We start from the raw sequence: 14684 nt of genomic DNA, 5'->3' as shown, positions 1-14684 counted from the left end.
ACAGAAATTCTGCAATTCTGTTTTCCACTGAAATCTATTTTCTCGCCCTGAAGTTGCTTCAGTGTTACTCTACAAGAAATACGTAATTAAAAAGGAAGTTTTCCTTAACCAAAATTTTCATCTAGTAAAGCAAAATTTAATAAAATCTTTGCAGAGGTGAGTTTGGTAAACCATGCTTGCTTAAGCCAAGGACAGTCTGATGCTTAGTCATGGGGGCTTGGTACAGAGCTAATGGAAATTGGTGGAAGTCCAACTCTTCTCTTCTGCTTGGCACACTTTGGATTTGTCTGTCAATGCACAAGGTTTTCATTTAGATTTTCTCACAGAACATTGCTGACAACCTTTTGTTAAACTTTGTTATCTGTACCAAGTCTGAAGTAACTTCTGGTTTCTGTTTAAATAAGAAATCAGAATAGGTAAATGAGAGAGAGATTTTAATCATAGTCTGTATAATTAATGCAACTACTCCTAGTTAGAGAAAGACGTTGAGTTTTGGTTTAACCTGTGCCTTTCAGCCCTCTAGCAACCCTCAGTCTCTTATATTTGAATGCAGTTTCTTTTGGATAATTGCTTGCTCTTAGGCCTCCAAAGCTACTTTTCTTCTGGTCTCAAAGGTAAAATCCCTGTTAAAGCTAGTAATGAAAATCCGCTTAATTTCAGGCAGACGTGTGCCATGCGTACCAGATTGTACACCGAAATGGAATTCCAGATGAACAGATCATTGTCATGATGTATGACGACATTGCTGATAATGAAGAGTAAGTGATGAATGCACGCGTATAGTCACAAACTCTATGGTTGCTACAAACATGCCATAGTCCCCAATGTGTTTTGAGTTTGTAATAGTTTTGTAAGAAAAGACTTGAAAACCACGTGTGCTATGCATAGAGATGTTTTATCCATCAGCACAGTAATTCTCCTCTGAAATGTGCTTATAAGCTTCCTAAGCCTTACTGCACAACGCAGCATCAGTTGTGGGATTGAAGACTGCGGAGCTTCATTGTTATGAGAGTAAGTGATCTTAACTCCCGGGCGTAACAGTTTGCAGCAGACAAATAGCCCAAAACAACAAACATAGGGAAGCTTTGTGTATGACTCGCAGGGCTTTTTTGAAAGGACATCATCAGAGAATGTACATTCAACAAAGAAGTGTACACGTCGCATTCTTGGTGACTGTCTAGAGCGCATCATTGTTTTCTATATGAAAACGTGTTCAGTTATACAGCCTCTAATTCTGAGACAACTTCAGCAAAAATCAGCAGACTTCACATGCACAGCAGCACTGGGAGCAAAGAGGAAAGGGGACTAAAGGCAAGACTGAAAGTAGAGAGATGATAGTGTAAGAGACCAACCGCCTACATCTTCAGATTAATTGGCATGATCTGAGGCAGGATACTTGAAGGTACTCTGAGGGTAAGGACATCTGAGGCAAACGTGTAACTGACTGAAGTGGAAAGGCCTTTTTATTCTGAGATCACTTAACGACACACGGTGCAAGTACCCATACTGTCTCTCACGCAAGCTGGTCGGTCAGGACAGTTTAAATGGTTTCCTGGTTGTTCTGTGGTCATTGTGTGGTACATGGCTAATTATTCATATTTATGTTCTGTTTCATTTTCAGAAATCCAACAAAAGGCATTGTCATCAATAGACCTAATGGCACAGATGTGTATGCTGGAGTGCCCAAGGACTATACAAAGGAGGTAGGAATGAAACACCATTCCCCAGAGAGGGTTTAGCATTAGCCAATGTTCTGAATAAATCCTTTCAGCCTGTAGCTTACACTCCAAAATGCACATAGTATAAAGCCTCCAGCTTATTCACCTGCATGGTTTGGCATGAAGTTTGGTGTTCGTAAGATGAATATAAACAACAGATGCTTTGAATGCAACAAAAGTCTTGCATTCAGAAATGTTGTAACTCAATCAGGAGAACAGCTGTGTAAGACTAATTGTTTCATTAAATCAGAACAGTAATCCAATCACCTGGTGATTTCATGATTCAGTATCTGAGTGAGTCATCAGTGGCTAATACATTATATAATGATGGATTGAAAAGGATGGCCAGCTAAACTTGCCGTCCATGTATGGATTCTGACTTTCAGAAGCCATCTTTCTAAATGAAGGTTTTGTTGTTGTTTTTGTGATCAGATCTAACTTTAATCCTTTTAAATCCTCAGGATGTTACTCCAAAGAATTTCCTTGCTGTTCTCAGAGGAGATGTGGAAGCAATGAAGGGGGTGGGATCAGGAAAAGTATTGAAAAGGTAAGAGAATTTTAAATTAGAAAATGATTGCATGTGTAGTTGTACATGGGCACTGATTTCAACAAAAGAAGGTAAATTAGAGCAATTAGAATCCAGCAAAACTTTTGATGGCAAATCCAGGTCATTCATATTACACGTAGAATGGTTCTGGTTTCTTAAACGATCCAGCACCAAGGAGCAACTGCTGATGTTTGTCTGGTATGGAGTCCAGTATAGATTAAGGTATCAAAAACTCTAGAGGATAGTATCAACTCTGTTAAGGTATTTGTTATTTAGACTATTGTCTTTTGCAAAAGTGGCTATTCAAAGAGAGTTTTATTAAGGTTTGGAGGTTCTGGAAAGGGTTTGCTAAGGCTTGGCTTAACGTACACGCACAGCTGTATTAGTCACCTGAAGTGGTGAGGTGTAGCAGTCAGTGGCAGAGGGACACAGATAGCTTAAAGAGCTCATCAGCTGAAAGAATTGCATGTCTAATCCCAGCCATGGTCTTTGTGGCAGATGTAAGGTTATTGAGGCTTTGAATGTAATGAAATGGAAATACAGTTTAATGCAAAAAAATCTTTGAGATTAAAAAAGTAGTATAAGCAATTAACTTTGTAATTGATGTATTATGTTTAAGGTATTTGTAAACTAAGTTACACAAATGATTGTAAGTTTGGCTGAATTCTAATATATGAACAATAATAAATTGTAGATTGGGTAAGTAGAATGTAAGATCTGTAATTAATGGGTGTAGTATATAAAGGCTTATATAATTTAGTGATTCAAGAGTAAAAGCAATAGATTTGAGGGCCTGATTAGAAGACCTCTTGGAAACATACCTGGTGTCAGTTATTCATCTTGCTTCCACAGTTTGAGATACGAAATTATGATGTGTGTTTACTAAGGTGTGTTATATTTCTGACTCAGTACTGCTGGTAAAGAGTTATATTATGTTATATTTTTGATGTACAGTATTTCCTGTAAAACCTTTAAGAATTTCAATTCGACCATTTGGAAGAACTAACCTAGTTAAAGAAAAATTGTGTAAGTGCCTATCTTCATATGACAGTGTAATTTTAGAGACAAAGCAATGAAACAGAAGAGAAGAATCCTGCCCTGGCATTGGGGAGAATTTAAAAAGTGAAGGAGCAGGACAGTAGTCAAATAAGCTATTGCTCTCAATTGTTTAAACTTCATCCTGAAAAGCTGAGATAGAAAATGATATATGCAAGCCATATAGGCAGAATGTTAATAAATTGCTGCACAGTTACTAGATCGTTCTCTTCTAGTAGCTGGAATGAGTCAAGAGGTGACTATAAAGCATTTTTCATTTAAAAAAAAAAAAAAAGTACTTCAGAGCACAGCTCACCTGGGAAAGCTTGATGTTACAAGTCAAATAAGGGAGTGGCCATGCAGAGGGCCAAAGACTCTTAGCTATTCAGGAAGACAATTTGAACCCACATATAAAAGTCTTATCTACATTTCACCTTGGTTGAATTTTTTGCACTTAGGCTCAAGAGTGGGAGCCAGGAAAGTAACACCCAACCCTTCTTTATTAGGCCCTGTTGTGTGAATTTCCAAGTGGCCTGACTTCTGCTATTGGGTGGGACAAGAACTCAGTTATCCTTTGCCTAAAAGGCTTCCAGATTGTCTTCCAGGTTGTTCCCTAACCAGCAGGTTATCGACCAGGCAGAAGGTTGGGCAGTGTCCCCTTAAGTTGCTCTAGTCATACCTTTTTGCAGTCAGGAAAGAGCAAGAGCAAATACTGATATCTGGACAACTAATACAGAGAAGAAGAGGGGAGTTCAGGGTCTCCTTCCAATCTGTTCACATTATTTTATCTTTGATTGTCCCTGAAGACAGTATAAAAGCAAAATCCCTTGGCAGATCTGGCTGTTAGGGCAAGAGCTTAGTATCACCGTAACATGATGTGTGTGGTTTAGAGTGCAATAAAAATCCACAGCAAACAGTGTACTGCACAGACGTAGGGAATCAAAGCCTGTGAGCGTGCAGTGCTCAACCAGCTGCAGAGCCACTTAGTGCAAACGCCAGTCTAGTCTAACGGGTGAGTTTGTATGCATATCGGTTCTTCATGGAGATGTAGGCTGACACTGATTTGGCTAAGTATGGCCATACAGATCACAACAAGGTAGTGCATAAACATACCTAAGGATCTTATCAAAGAAGTTTTTATAGTTTATCCCTGTGTTACTGGTGCCTTGCTATAACTTAGTTATAAAATCATTCCTTTTTTTACCAGACTGCTGCGAATGCCCACAGGATAACAGATTCTTCAGACAGGCATTAAAATACACTTGTGTTCCCACCATACTCGATGTACCCTTCCCTGCCTAACCAGCAGTCAGTTTACAGTTTGAAATGTGAAGTGTTAATTGCTGTATTCCCCATGCTTGAGGGACCAGCCTATACCCTGTTTTCATTCCTTTTGCAGACACTCATCTCCTCTCATAAGCACCCAAAGTAGTATGCTTTGGGAGGAAAAAAATCTTACCAAGAGGAGGAGGTGCTTCAGCTGTATTGTTTTCAAATATTGACATGTCTTGGCATTGAGAAGCAGATGATTGTTGTTGTAGTGAAGATCAGGTTGGAGTGGTTAGAAAGAATTGTTTGCAATTTTTTCATTACAGTGGTCCCAAGGATCATGTATTTGTTTATTTCACTGACCATGGAGCTCCAGGACTTCTGGCTTTCCCTGATGACGATGTAAGCGTTTTGGGGGATTACTTTGTCATAAAAAACATCCTTGTAGTGACATACTAAAGTAATAACTAATAATTGTAAAACACGAAAATATTTGATGCACTGCCATATTGATGGGGGAGGCAGAAAAGGAGCAATATTCTCCTCATCACCCCAGTTTGCATTTTTTCCAGTTTGAATCTGAAGCACTCAAGTTGAAATTAAGTTTCGTCATTTGGTATTTCATTGGACTTTGGTGGCCCAGACTGTTTCACACAGGTGTGACTTGTTTTTCTGGTGTATGAAATATATAATCTGGGACCATTACTGATCTTTTCCAGGGTGGTAAATACTAGAACATTGTACTTCAGAAGGGCAAAGCACTGGATAAATTTAATGGGGAACAGTAAACATATTCACAGCAGTTAGTATTTATTCCTGTTAAGTGAATTGTAGGTCTATTGAACGTAAGTGGGTTTAATACAAGCCTTCTTATTTTACAGCTTCACGTGAAGGACCTGAATAAGACTATTTGGTACATGTATCGTCACAAAAAATACCGGCAGGTAAACAAGCATATCAGAAGTTTTGAGATGGAAAGAGCAGCTGACATGGGGGAGAGAGATTTGTCTTCATTTAGAGAGTTGTTTAAAGCAGGAGGAAGCAGTTACCATGCAATGAAATTTGGATTAGGATTTTGCACTTACAAGGATTGATCCTCTCCAAATTTTCTCTTTCCATTTTTAGTTTACTGTGTATTTGCAGTCAGTGTTGAGATGTAGTGTAGTGCTTTTTGATAACGGTATATATTCTGACCAGGGGTGAACAACATCTGTAACTACCGCACCCTCATAACATATACCTGACTTGCTCTTCCTGTGCTTTGTTCACTTCAGACTCAACTGTTAGTACAGGAAGTTTGCAAAGACTTCATGTTTCTCTTATGGTTACTAACATAGTTTAAGAGACTACCTCTTGTCAGAAAATTCTGTGCACTTATTTCATCATAAGTAAATTTAAGCAGAAAAATTAATATTCAGAACATTTTAGTAGCTTGCCTTTTTAAAGTAGCTGTCTGTGGTAGTCTGTCTAGTATGGCTGGCTGTATTTAGGAACACTTACGTGGCCATTAGTTCTAGAAATACTACATTCAATAGTGGCACATTGCTGTGCCTGAAGACTGATTGTGTGTTTGATTTGTGCTTTGTACCTTAGCCAGTAGATTCCTGTGGGTTCTATAGAGATCAATAGCATCCAGACCACAACATGATGTTTTCCCTTTCCACGTAGTTTAGTTCCCAAAAATGAAAATTGATTTGTTTTATTTTGTAGCATTATGGATAGCTTTTGTTTCAGGGGATGGCAGTACAGGCCAGCTAGCTACAACTGAAAAGCTCTGAAGGACTTTTTTTCATTTCCTCATGGAATTTCTTAAGGTCTCTGGTTTATTTTATAGATGGTGTTTTACATTGAAGCGTGCGAGTCTGGATCTATGATGAATCATTTGGCTGATAATATCAATGGTGAGTAATCAGTTAACTTACTGGACTTAAATGTCACAGCTTGTCACAGGCAGGACCTAAACAGATACTGTGTCAAGAATAGGTTCAAGGCACATTTATGCACAGTTTTATCAGGGAAGCAAAAGAATTAAAGAAAGTAATATTTTCCATTTATGGGAAGTTCCTTTTAAAGAATTCAATGGAGTCTTTAAAAGACTAATGAGGCTTTCAGTTTCTTGCACATGAGAAGTTGAAAAGGTATTTCTTTTCAGGAACTATGCGGTTGCCCTTAACTGGTAGCAGTTAAGTCACACTGACATTTCTTAGCCTCAGCACTGCTAAGAGCAGGTGTGAAGTTCCTGCCATCAGTTTCATTGAGTAGCAAAGGCACTTGGGAGACATCATTGCCAGGCAGTTTTGCTGCACTCATTTGCACAATAAGCCAGGAAGTGGAACTCGGACTTTTCAGGGGTTCTAAGCTCTCTGCTGCAGAGCTGTGAGCTCAGCCTTGATTAGGATGAGGAATCAAAATCTTTTCAAACTCCCGTTCCGTGGCAGGGAGACCGAGTGCTCTGGCTTTCTTGTAGTTTTGAAGCTGGGATTCCAGGGAAGACCAATCACGTGCCTATCCATGGCTTCCTGGGTCTTTGGCCCTGGGGGATGCTACGGGGCACCCGCCTTGACTTCTCACAGCGCTATCAAGGATTTACACAGAGTTCACATGGAATGTTTCGTGTTGAAGATTGTTCAAAATAAATGCTCAGTGAATCAGCACTTTTCAAAGTTTGTTCTATTAGGAATTACCAGTCCGGGGACTTTTTGGTTTTACCATCAGCTCTGCCACAGACTCACAAAGGTAGAAAATTGACAATTTATGTATTACACTACAAAGCTGTCTTTGGCAGCGTTCAATGGTGAACTACAAAGCTTAACTCGTTACTTAGTAAACATTTTAAAGGGTGCTAAGAGCAGCACTTTACTACACAGATAAAATTTAAGACTTTTTTGGGGGCCTTTGAACTTGAGGTACATTCTGAGCAAAACCAACACTATAGCTAGATAAAAGCATGCCTAACACTTTTTCATTTTGAAACCTGAACTTTCTTTCAATTACACAAGTATGCTATGAGTTGACTTTGGCAAAAAGTCAAAATAGCTTTTGTCTTAATAATACCTGTAAAGACATGTTTACAGTATTTCTGCTGTGTTAGAGGTGACTTACTGGGAACACTGCGCTTGGGGCAGACGTTGTAGAGGTTTGTTTTGCTTTGCTGTCAGTGTAGCCTGTTATGCAAGAGAGGATATTACTTAGAAGGTGGCATTTTCTGGAAGAAAAGATGATTTATGGGATTTACTCCAAGTTTGGAAAAAAGTCCTCATTGTAATAAAGAAAATGAACATATAGATGGCTGTTAGTGCACAGTGCTGTCAGGCAGTTCTTTGAATAGTAGATTGTCCCCCAGAACCATATATTCTTTAAACACCCCAGACCACACATTTGGCAGCAAGGAAGGAGGTCTTGTAACAGCACTGAGGCTGACGGAACAGAGTGATTAACAGGCTTCTTTCCTTCCTGCTATTTAGAAGGAAATGGCTGAAAGACAAAATACTTGGGCAAATATATCGTGTGCAGTGAAGTACTAAATCATGTGGGGAGTTGAAAAAAAGAAAACAAAAATGACTTTCCTTTTTTCTACAGTTTATGCAACAACAGCTGCCAATCCCAGAGAGTCATCTTATGCATGTTACTATGATGATGAAAGGCAGACTTATCTTGGGGACTGGTACAGTGTGAATTGGATGGAAGATTCAGATATGGTAAGTTACTTAGTTGCGGTTTCGGCACGAAAAAAATCTCTAGGCTTTTTAAAAATAGCTCTTTTGCAGGGTTTATGAAAATCTTTGTTTTTATGAGGCTGAAATCAACAAATTGAGTTGGTAGAGTATTTATCTACTATTCAGAACCATATATAATCTTTGTTTGGCCAACTAAATTTATTTAAGAAAGTAATTTTAGAATCATACTCTTCTTTTGCTATTTATAAGATTAGAAACTGTCTAGCTTCTGGTTTCAAATTCACATAATCTTGATTTGCTAATCTGAGACCACATCTCTAAATTTGTTAAACAAATTGGGCGGTTCAGTAAATTGTACCTCTGCTTCAGGGATCCTTAAATACTGAACTGTGGCTAACCCATTTGTTAGCATAATGGAAAACAGTATTAATGAAACAAATCTGGGATTCGTATGCTAGCCCAGTCCCTTCTTGCCTGTTTGCTGGGAGATTAGGAGATCACTAAAAGCAATTTGAGAACAGGCTGTCGAATCTTCATTTCAGTTTTTACTTTATCTCTTTTAAAGCCTGTATAGCTCTTGCCCTATACTTCCTTCTACATACTGGCAGCTAAGACCTTTTCCAGGTTTCCTTGCATTTTTAGAATAGCTGAATTTAAGTATCTGTGACCACATGGAAGTTTCTTCATGCAGGAGGATCTAAGAAAAGAAACGCTCCACAAGCAGTTTCAGCTTGTGAAGAAACGCACCAACACCAGCCATGTGATGCAGTATGGAAACAGAGTATGTATTTGAGTGGGCTTCCTGGTCAGGTATATTTTAAAACCTTTTGTGCCCTATACTTTCATCCCTTAAAAACAAAACAAAACAAAAACCCCCCAAACCACTGTAAACTGGCAAGGTTGATTTAGGAAATGACCACTTAGCATTTAAGAGATAATGGTCCTGATGCTAAAGGAAATACAGCCTTATGTTATGCTTTAATAAAAGGTGTCACAATGTGAGTTGTCCTCCAAGCTCTGCCAGTGACTTAACACTTTAATCAAGCATAAGAAGGGTATTTACCACTTCCAGGCATATTATGAATATTAATGAATTGTTAAGTACATTGATCCCTTGAATGGGAAGAGCTGAGAGGTGGTATATCATTTATAATAGTCCCATTATTCAATGTGTTAATAGAAGCACAAACTAAATATTTGTTTAAAAAAAGTAGTCATGTTACTTAACCTGATGGTCTTCTTACCCCCGCAGTGAGTTTTGGAAAGTAAAGTTCTCCGATTTTTGGCAGCCTTGACCTTGTATCAAAAAAAACAATGTGCCTGTGCATACATGCTTACAACCCTATGATCTCCTTTATTTTCTCTAATGAGGCAATTTTGCATGGTGAAGCAAAGACAGACTAGCTACTGGAATGGTTGACAGTGTCCATTTATTTTCTTTCTAACCTTCAGAGTATCTCCTCCATGAAAGTGATGCAGTTTCAGGGCATGGGGAAGAAAGCTATCCCCATTTCTCTGCCACCTGTAGAACACTATGACCTGACTCCTAGTCCTGATGTGCCTCTTGCAATCATGAAACGAAAGCTGATGGCTACCAATGACATTCATGAGGCTAGGAAGATTGCTGCAGAGATGAAAACACACCTGGAGGTAAGCAAAAAAAAAAAAAAAAAAATTTAACTACAGGTCAGGTCATATTGAGAGATTGCTTCTGGTTTTTGAAAATTGCAATAAAATTACTCTTCAGACTAGTAACCTCTAGCTGATGGTTTACTCTTCCTTTATAATTCAGCCATCTGTTCCACAAGGCACATTTAGTAGTGATTAGGCAAGTGTAAGCAAATGCAAAAGTCAGTCTCCTGGCTTTTAGTGTCAGGAAGTTCCTTATCTGCATCTGTAGGGATTATTGGTGGGAGGAGTTACTCTTGTCTCAGTAGAACTGAAGTCTCCCAAATCAAATAGCTCCTGCAGAATGGTAACCAGTATTGGTGTAGTCTTTCTTCTGGCAGAATGCTAGAAGGACAGTGAGTGATGTTGGGTGCCAGGAGTCTGACTTTCTGTCTCCCTAGTTTTCATTTGTGTGTTGAGACAGGTCGAAAAGACTGTGCTAAAAATAAATGGCAAAACTCGGTTGCTTAAAGAGCCCAAGAGTTGAGGGAGGTTTAAAGAAAGAGAAATTTAATTCAAAGTCTTCAAATTGGGTCTAGAAAAAGCATGTTTTAAGTTCTTGTTGTTTTATTTGCAGGTGAAAGAATTTATCCAAGAATCCATGCGAAAGATCATCATGTTAGTAACAGGATCAAAAGAACAGACCAACCAAATTCTGTCAGACAGATTGACCATCAGCAACTATGACTGCTACCAGTCAGCGGTGAACCACTTCAAAGCTCATTGCTTCAACTGGCACTTACCCTTGGTAAGGCAAGCATGAGATATAACCTGATGCATGTACTGGTAAAACAAGTGCAATAGTCATAATCGGGTCTGCAAAATCAGCTTTTATTAAAAAGCTAGCTTGGGGGCAGTCTTACAACTTAGTTTTGGAGGGTGTGAGTAATGTTTTGGAAGCAGGAAACCATTTCCACTATACCTGTAGATAAGCAAGAAGATTACTAAAAACAAAACCATAAATAATCCTTACCTTTTACTAGTTAGTGCTGTCCCTTCATCAGTTCCCTCCCCAGAAATGCTTATATTAAATAAGTCGTGCTGTATTTCTGCTTGAAGCATCTCTACTAGCAAAACAGAGAAACAGCACCACCACTGTGAATTCATAATCCTAATACATTCAGATTTCTACATTATGATCGTTGCATAGTTCCTTGCAGTAGCCTAGCTGCTGCTTCCACGGTCTTGTTGAGTTCCTCACAGCCACTTTTTACTGTAGGGTTTTTTTTTTTACTGTCTTGTCTTCCTGGGATCCCACTTGAGGACCAAATCCAGTTTTGCTAAGCACTGTTTAGACAAGAATAAGAGAGGTCAGTTCCTGTTCCAGAAAACCCAGTCCTGGTGTCAGGCAAGATAACCTAAGTAGGCAGTGGTGTGTGGTAGGATGAGTCAACAGCAAATTAATTTATTTTAGCAGAAAGCAATGGGTTAGTCAAGATTTAAGTACTGTATACAAATCAAAAGCAGATGCACTCCTTCAGTTGGAGCTTCTAATCAGCCAGGCTATAAGGAGGCCACATTGCTCTGTTAAGCTTTTAGTTCCTCTTTTTTAATTTGTTTTTGTGGGTGTTTTTGAATAAAATTGGTTAGATAGGTGAGCCTTGCCTAAGGGGGCATTGTGCTGCAACAGATGAATTTGCCTAATGAAGTTCAAAGAGCAAAGTATACAGAAGACCCATTTAACCTAGTACTAGATTGTCAAGACCAGCAAATAAACACCTCTCTAAATTGCTTCCATAATTTAGTTTGGATAAACAATACCTGCTCTTCATCACTGAAACTATTAACAATGTTTGTTTATTTCAGTATGAGTATGCACTGAGACAGCTGTATGCCTTGGTCAACGTTTGTGAAGGAGGATACCCCGTAGACAGGTAATGACTTCCCGCATACACTGTGGCTGAAAAGCAGAAGCGAATAGGCAGATGAAGCTTAACACGACAAAGCTTCTCACTTGTTCTGCTCTGTTGACTATTTTGTCAGTAAAGTTATGACTCTAAACTTATGAATGCTGATTTCGGAAAACACATCATGATTAGTTCCCTCCCACTCATAATGATCCAGTTCCCCAGTAACCCTTTAATTTCTTTGTTGAAGACCCTCAGGGGAAATTATAGCCAGTGAGAGGATCCCACTGCACTGCATAACATCAAATGGCATGACTGGTATGTTTTACAGGACAAGGGTGTTGCCCTGTAATTCCTGTATGATCATACACTGAAGCCAGGTTGGGAACTGCTGTATTTTCTCTTCTGCCCCCTCAGCTGCTGGCTCAGAACACCACAGGAATGCTGTGTTCTGGTGCGGCAAGGGAGTATGGTGCTAGGGCCTTCGTCTGCGAGCGTGGGGTAGGAAAGCAGGGAAATAATGGTCCAGGCTGATGCTTACGGCGGTGCAGTAGGGGCAAGGGAAGCATGGTGATGAAATTCTGTCTTGGGAGTCTGTGGTGGGGGATGGCATCCTAGCTTGTGAGTCATGCGAGAGGAAGAAAAGGGAGAGAGGAAAGCAGAGGGGTAGGGAATGGAAGGGTGGACTGATAGTATAGGCAGCGTGAACACGCAACCCAGAAGGTGAAGGACTGCTGCCCCTACTCCTGGTGGCATCCCGCTGCAGTCATTTTGGGAAATAGTTTGAGAGCAGAGCACCTGAAGAGTTTCTCATCATTGCTGTTCTCTGTTGCAGAATACGCCTGGCCATGGATCAAGTGTGCCTTGGGTATTGATGGAAACAACTGTCCTTAATGTAACCCTTACTACAAGCGATAACTTTTCATAACTGTAATAATCCAGACTTTACGTGCATGCCAACATGAAGAGAGTCAACCACTGTACTGGAACTGTGCTGGGAGCTGAGGCTCCTGACCATGAGCATCGCAGCCCTTGCCAGTGCTCTCCCTTGCGTCCCTACCTGCTGACAGCCTGCTGGTTCAACAGAGGCATTTTGGCAGACCACCTGGAGCTTTCAAGATTGATGATTTGTTTCAGAGCGCAATGCTTTTAAGAATCTGGATGAACACTACAAGCCACCTATACCTACCAGTGATTGCTAAATCTATGCTAAATTTAAACATTAAGTCACTAATTCTGGAAAAAAAAATTATATTACTGCTAACTATTAGCTTTTTAAAAAATGTTAATGAATTCCATTACAGTGACTAATTTGCAGATTGGTTGAAGAGTGAAGAAACCAAAGCTTGTTCTTTAAGGTTGAACTCCTTAACAGTTTAAAGAAATGAGTTGCACTCAAGAACTATCAGATGTGAACAGCACAGTTAAACTGTGAACAGTAAAAGTCTTTGTGGGTAGAAAGCACTGTTTCCCAAAGAAAAACACAAATATCTAATGCTGTAAATTTAGCACTAGTATGCTATAACTAAATGTATATACACACAAACCTGTGGGAAGTCATAGAGTGCAGGAACTGCCTGTGAATACAAATAAAGCTGACAGTTTCATCAACCCACAGGGCAATACAATGTTACACATCTTGTGTCTTGAAAATGAATGAGAGCTAATTAATTTTATGACATTGCATTAAAAGGTTATCTGTCCCCGTAAGCCTTTTATGAACTGGTCATCTCAAAAAAAAACCCCAAACCAAACAACAACAAATAAACCCACCAAACCCCAAAAACCTCAGCCCGAAAACATCAACAGAAAAAAAATCAAAAGCCCAAAATCACATTTGAAGGCACCACTCCTTAGAGGTGACTCAGTAAATGACAAGCAGGGGAACAAATTAGAGGTTATGGGGTGATTCAAAATAGCTTCAGGTTGCTCATACCTCTTTACATGTAGAGACAGGGTACAGAAGTACTTCAGGGTTCTTTCCAGAATATGTTAGAATATGCAAGATTATCTCATCTCCACGGGAAAAGAAAAAACTCTGGAGAAAACTAAGCCAGTACTTGCAGGATGGAGAGAGTTGTGGGTAGCTCTACTCAGAGGAGAGGGGTTGTCAGGCAAATAACTGAAATTACATTTATATGAGGAAGAGCCAGATAAAGCCAGGAGCATTAGCACTTTCAGCTGTCTGCTGAGTGAGTGAATGAGAGAAATCCCCAGAGAACATCCAGGGTCAAGATGGATGGGATAAGGTAAAAACTATGTGGAACTTGGCTTTACTGAATTAAGAAATGAAAGTTTACCCCTTGGGAGTTGTTGAAAGTTAAGATACTTGATGCTTTTCAGTTGCTTCTTGTTTCATTTCAGCTGTAAAGCTGGGGGTTTTTTTAGCAGAAATCTAAAAATAAGAGAGTATGAAATTCTTGCGTGCCCAAGTGTGTTGCAGGTGTTCCCCTGATGACAGGAGGAAGGATTGGCCACGCAGGACAGCTTTCAGGCAGCCTGGCTGCTATCACGAAACCAAGAGCCCCCAATCACTTTGCAAGAACAGGGAAAATGACTCCTTCGGAGCCCTGTTTGAATATATACATTAAATCTGTTAAGTTTTACGCACCTCTGCTTTAAGAAAATTGTTCTCTGCCCTAGAAATCCAGCCTGCTTCTCAGGCACTTAGCATTGTCAGTTCATAGTTTTAACAGCCTTAGAAATACCCATTTTCTTCTGAAGTATTCTTCTGAAGTATACTTCTGAAGTATTCAGAAGAGGCTGTTGGTCTTTTGGATTTTCGTATCTAGAATACAGAGGGGAAAAAAAGCCCTCCAGGTTCTTCACAGATAGCATCGCTTTACAGCCAAGAGTCTCCAGCCACACTTAAGTAGGCCTCAAAAAGTAATTACCAGATGAAAAATGAGCTGCTAGCACACAT

General features: G+C 39.6%; 1 protein-coding gene across 1 annotated transcript in view; it reads left to right on the top strand.

Moving 5' to 3' along the window:
- Positions 1–12865, top strand: part of LGMN (legumain) — a 20396-nt gene extending 7531 nt beyond the window's left edge. The window contains exons 2-13 of the mRNA XM_009895367.1: positions 661–758; positions 1622–1703; positions 2180–2265; positions 4896–4971; positions 5451–5513; positions 6404–6470; positions 8149–8267; positions 8938–9027; positions 9699–9896; positions 10492–10662; positions 11721–11788; positions 12597–12865. Coding sequence (XP_009893669.1) covers positions 661–758; positions 1622–1703; positions 2180–2265; positions 4896–4971; positions 5451–5513; positions 6404–6470; positions 8149–8267; positions 8938–9027; positions 9699–9896; positions 10492–10662; positions 11721–11788; positions 12597–12636 — 1158 coding nt within the window. The 3' untranslated portion in view covers positions 12637–12865. The remainder of the gene's footprint in view (positions 1–660; positions 759–1621; positions 1704–2179; positions 2266–4895; positions 4972–5450; positions 5514–6403; positions 6471–8148; positions 8268–8937; positions 9028–9698; positions 9897–10491; positions 10663–11720; positions 11789–12596) is intronic.
- The last annotated feature ends 1819 nt before the right edge of the window (positions 12866–14684 follow it).

Source organism: Charadrius vociferus, unplaced genomic scaffold, assembly GCF_000708025.1.
Source record: "Charadrius vociferus isolate BGI_N301 unplaced genomic scaffold, ASM70802v2 scaffold140, whole genome shotgun sequence".
NCBI lineage: Eukaryota > Metazoa > Chordata > Aves > Charadriiformes > Charadriidae > Charadrius > Charadrius vociferus.
The sequence above is the reverse complement of the archived record's forward strand: the minus strand, read 5'-3'. Positions and strand labels throughout refer to the sequence as shown.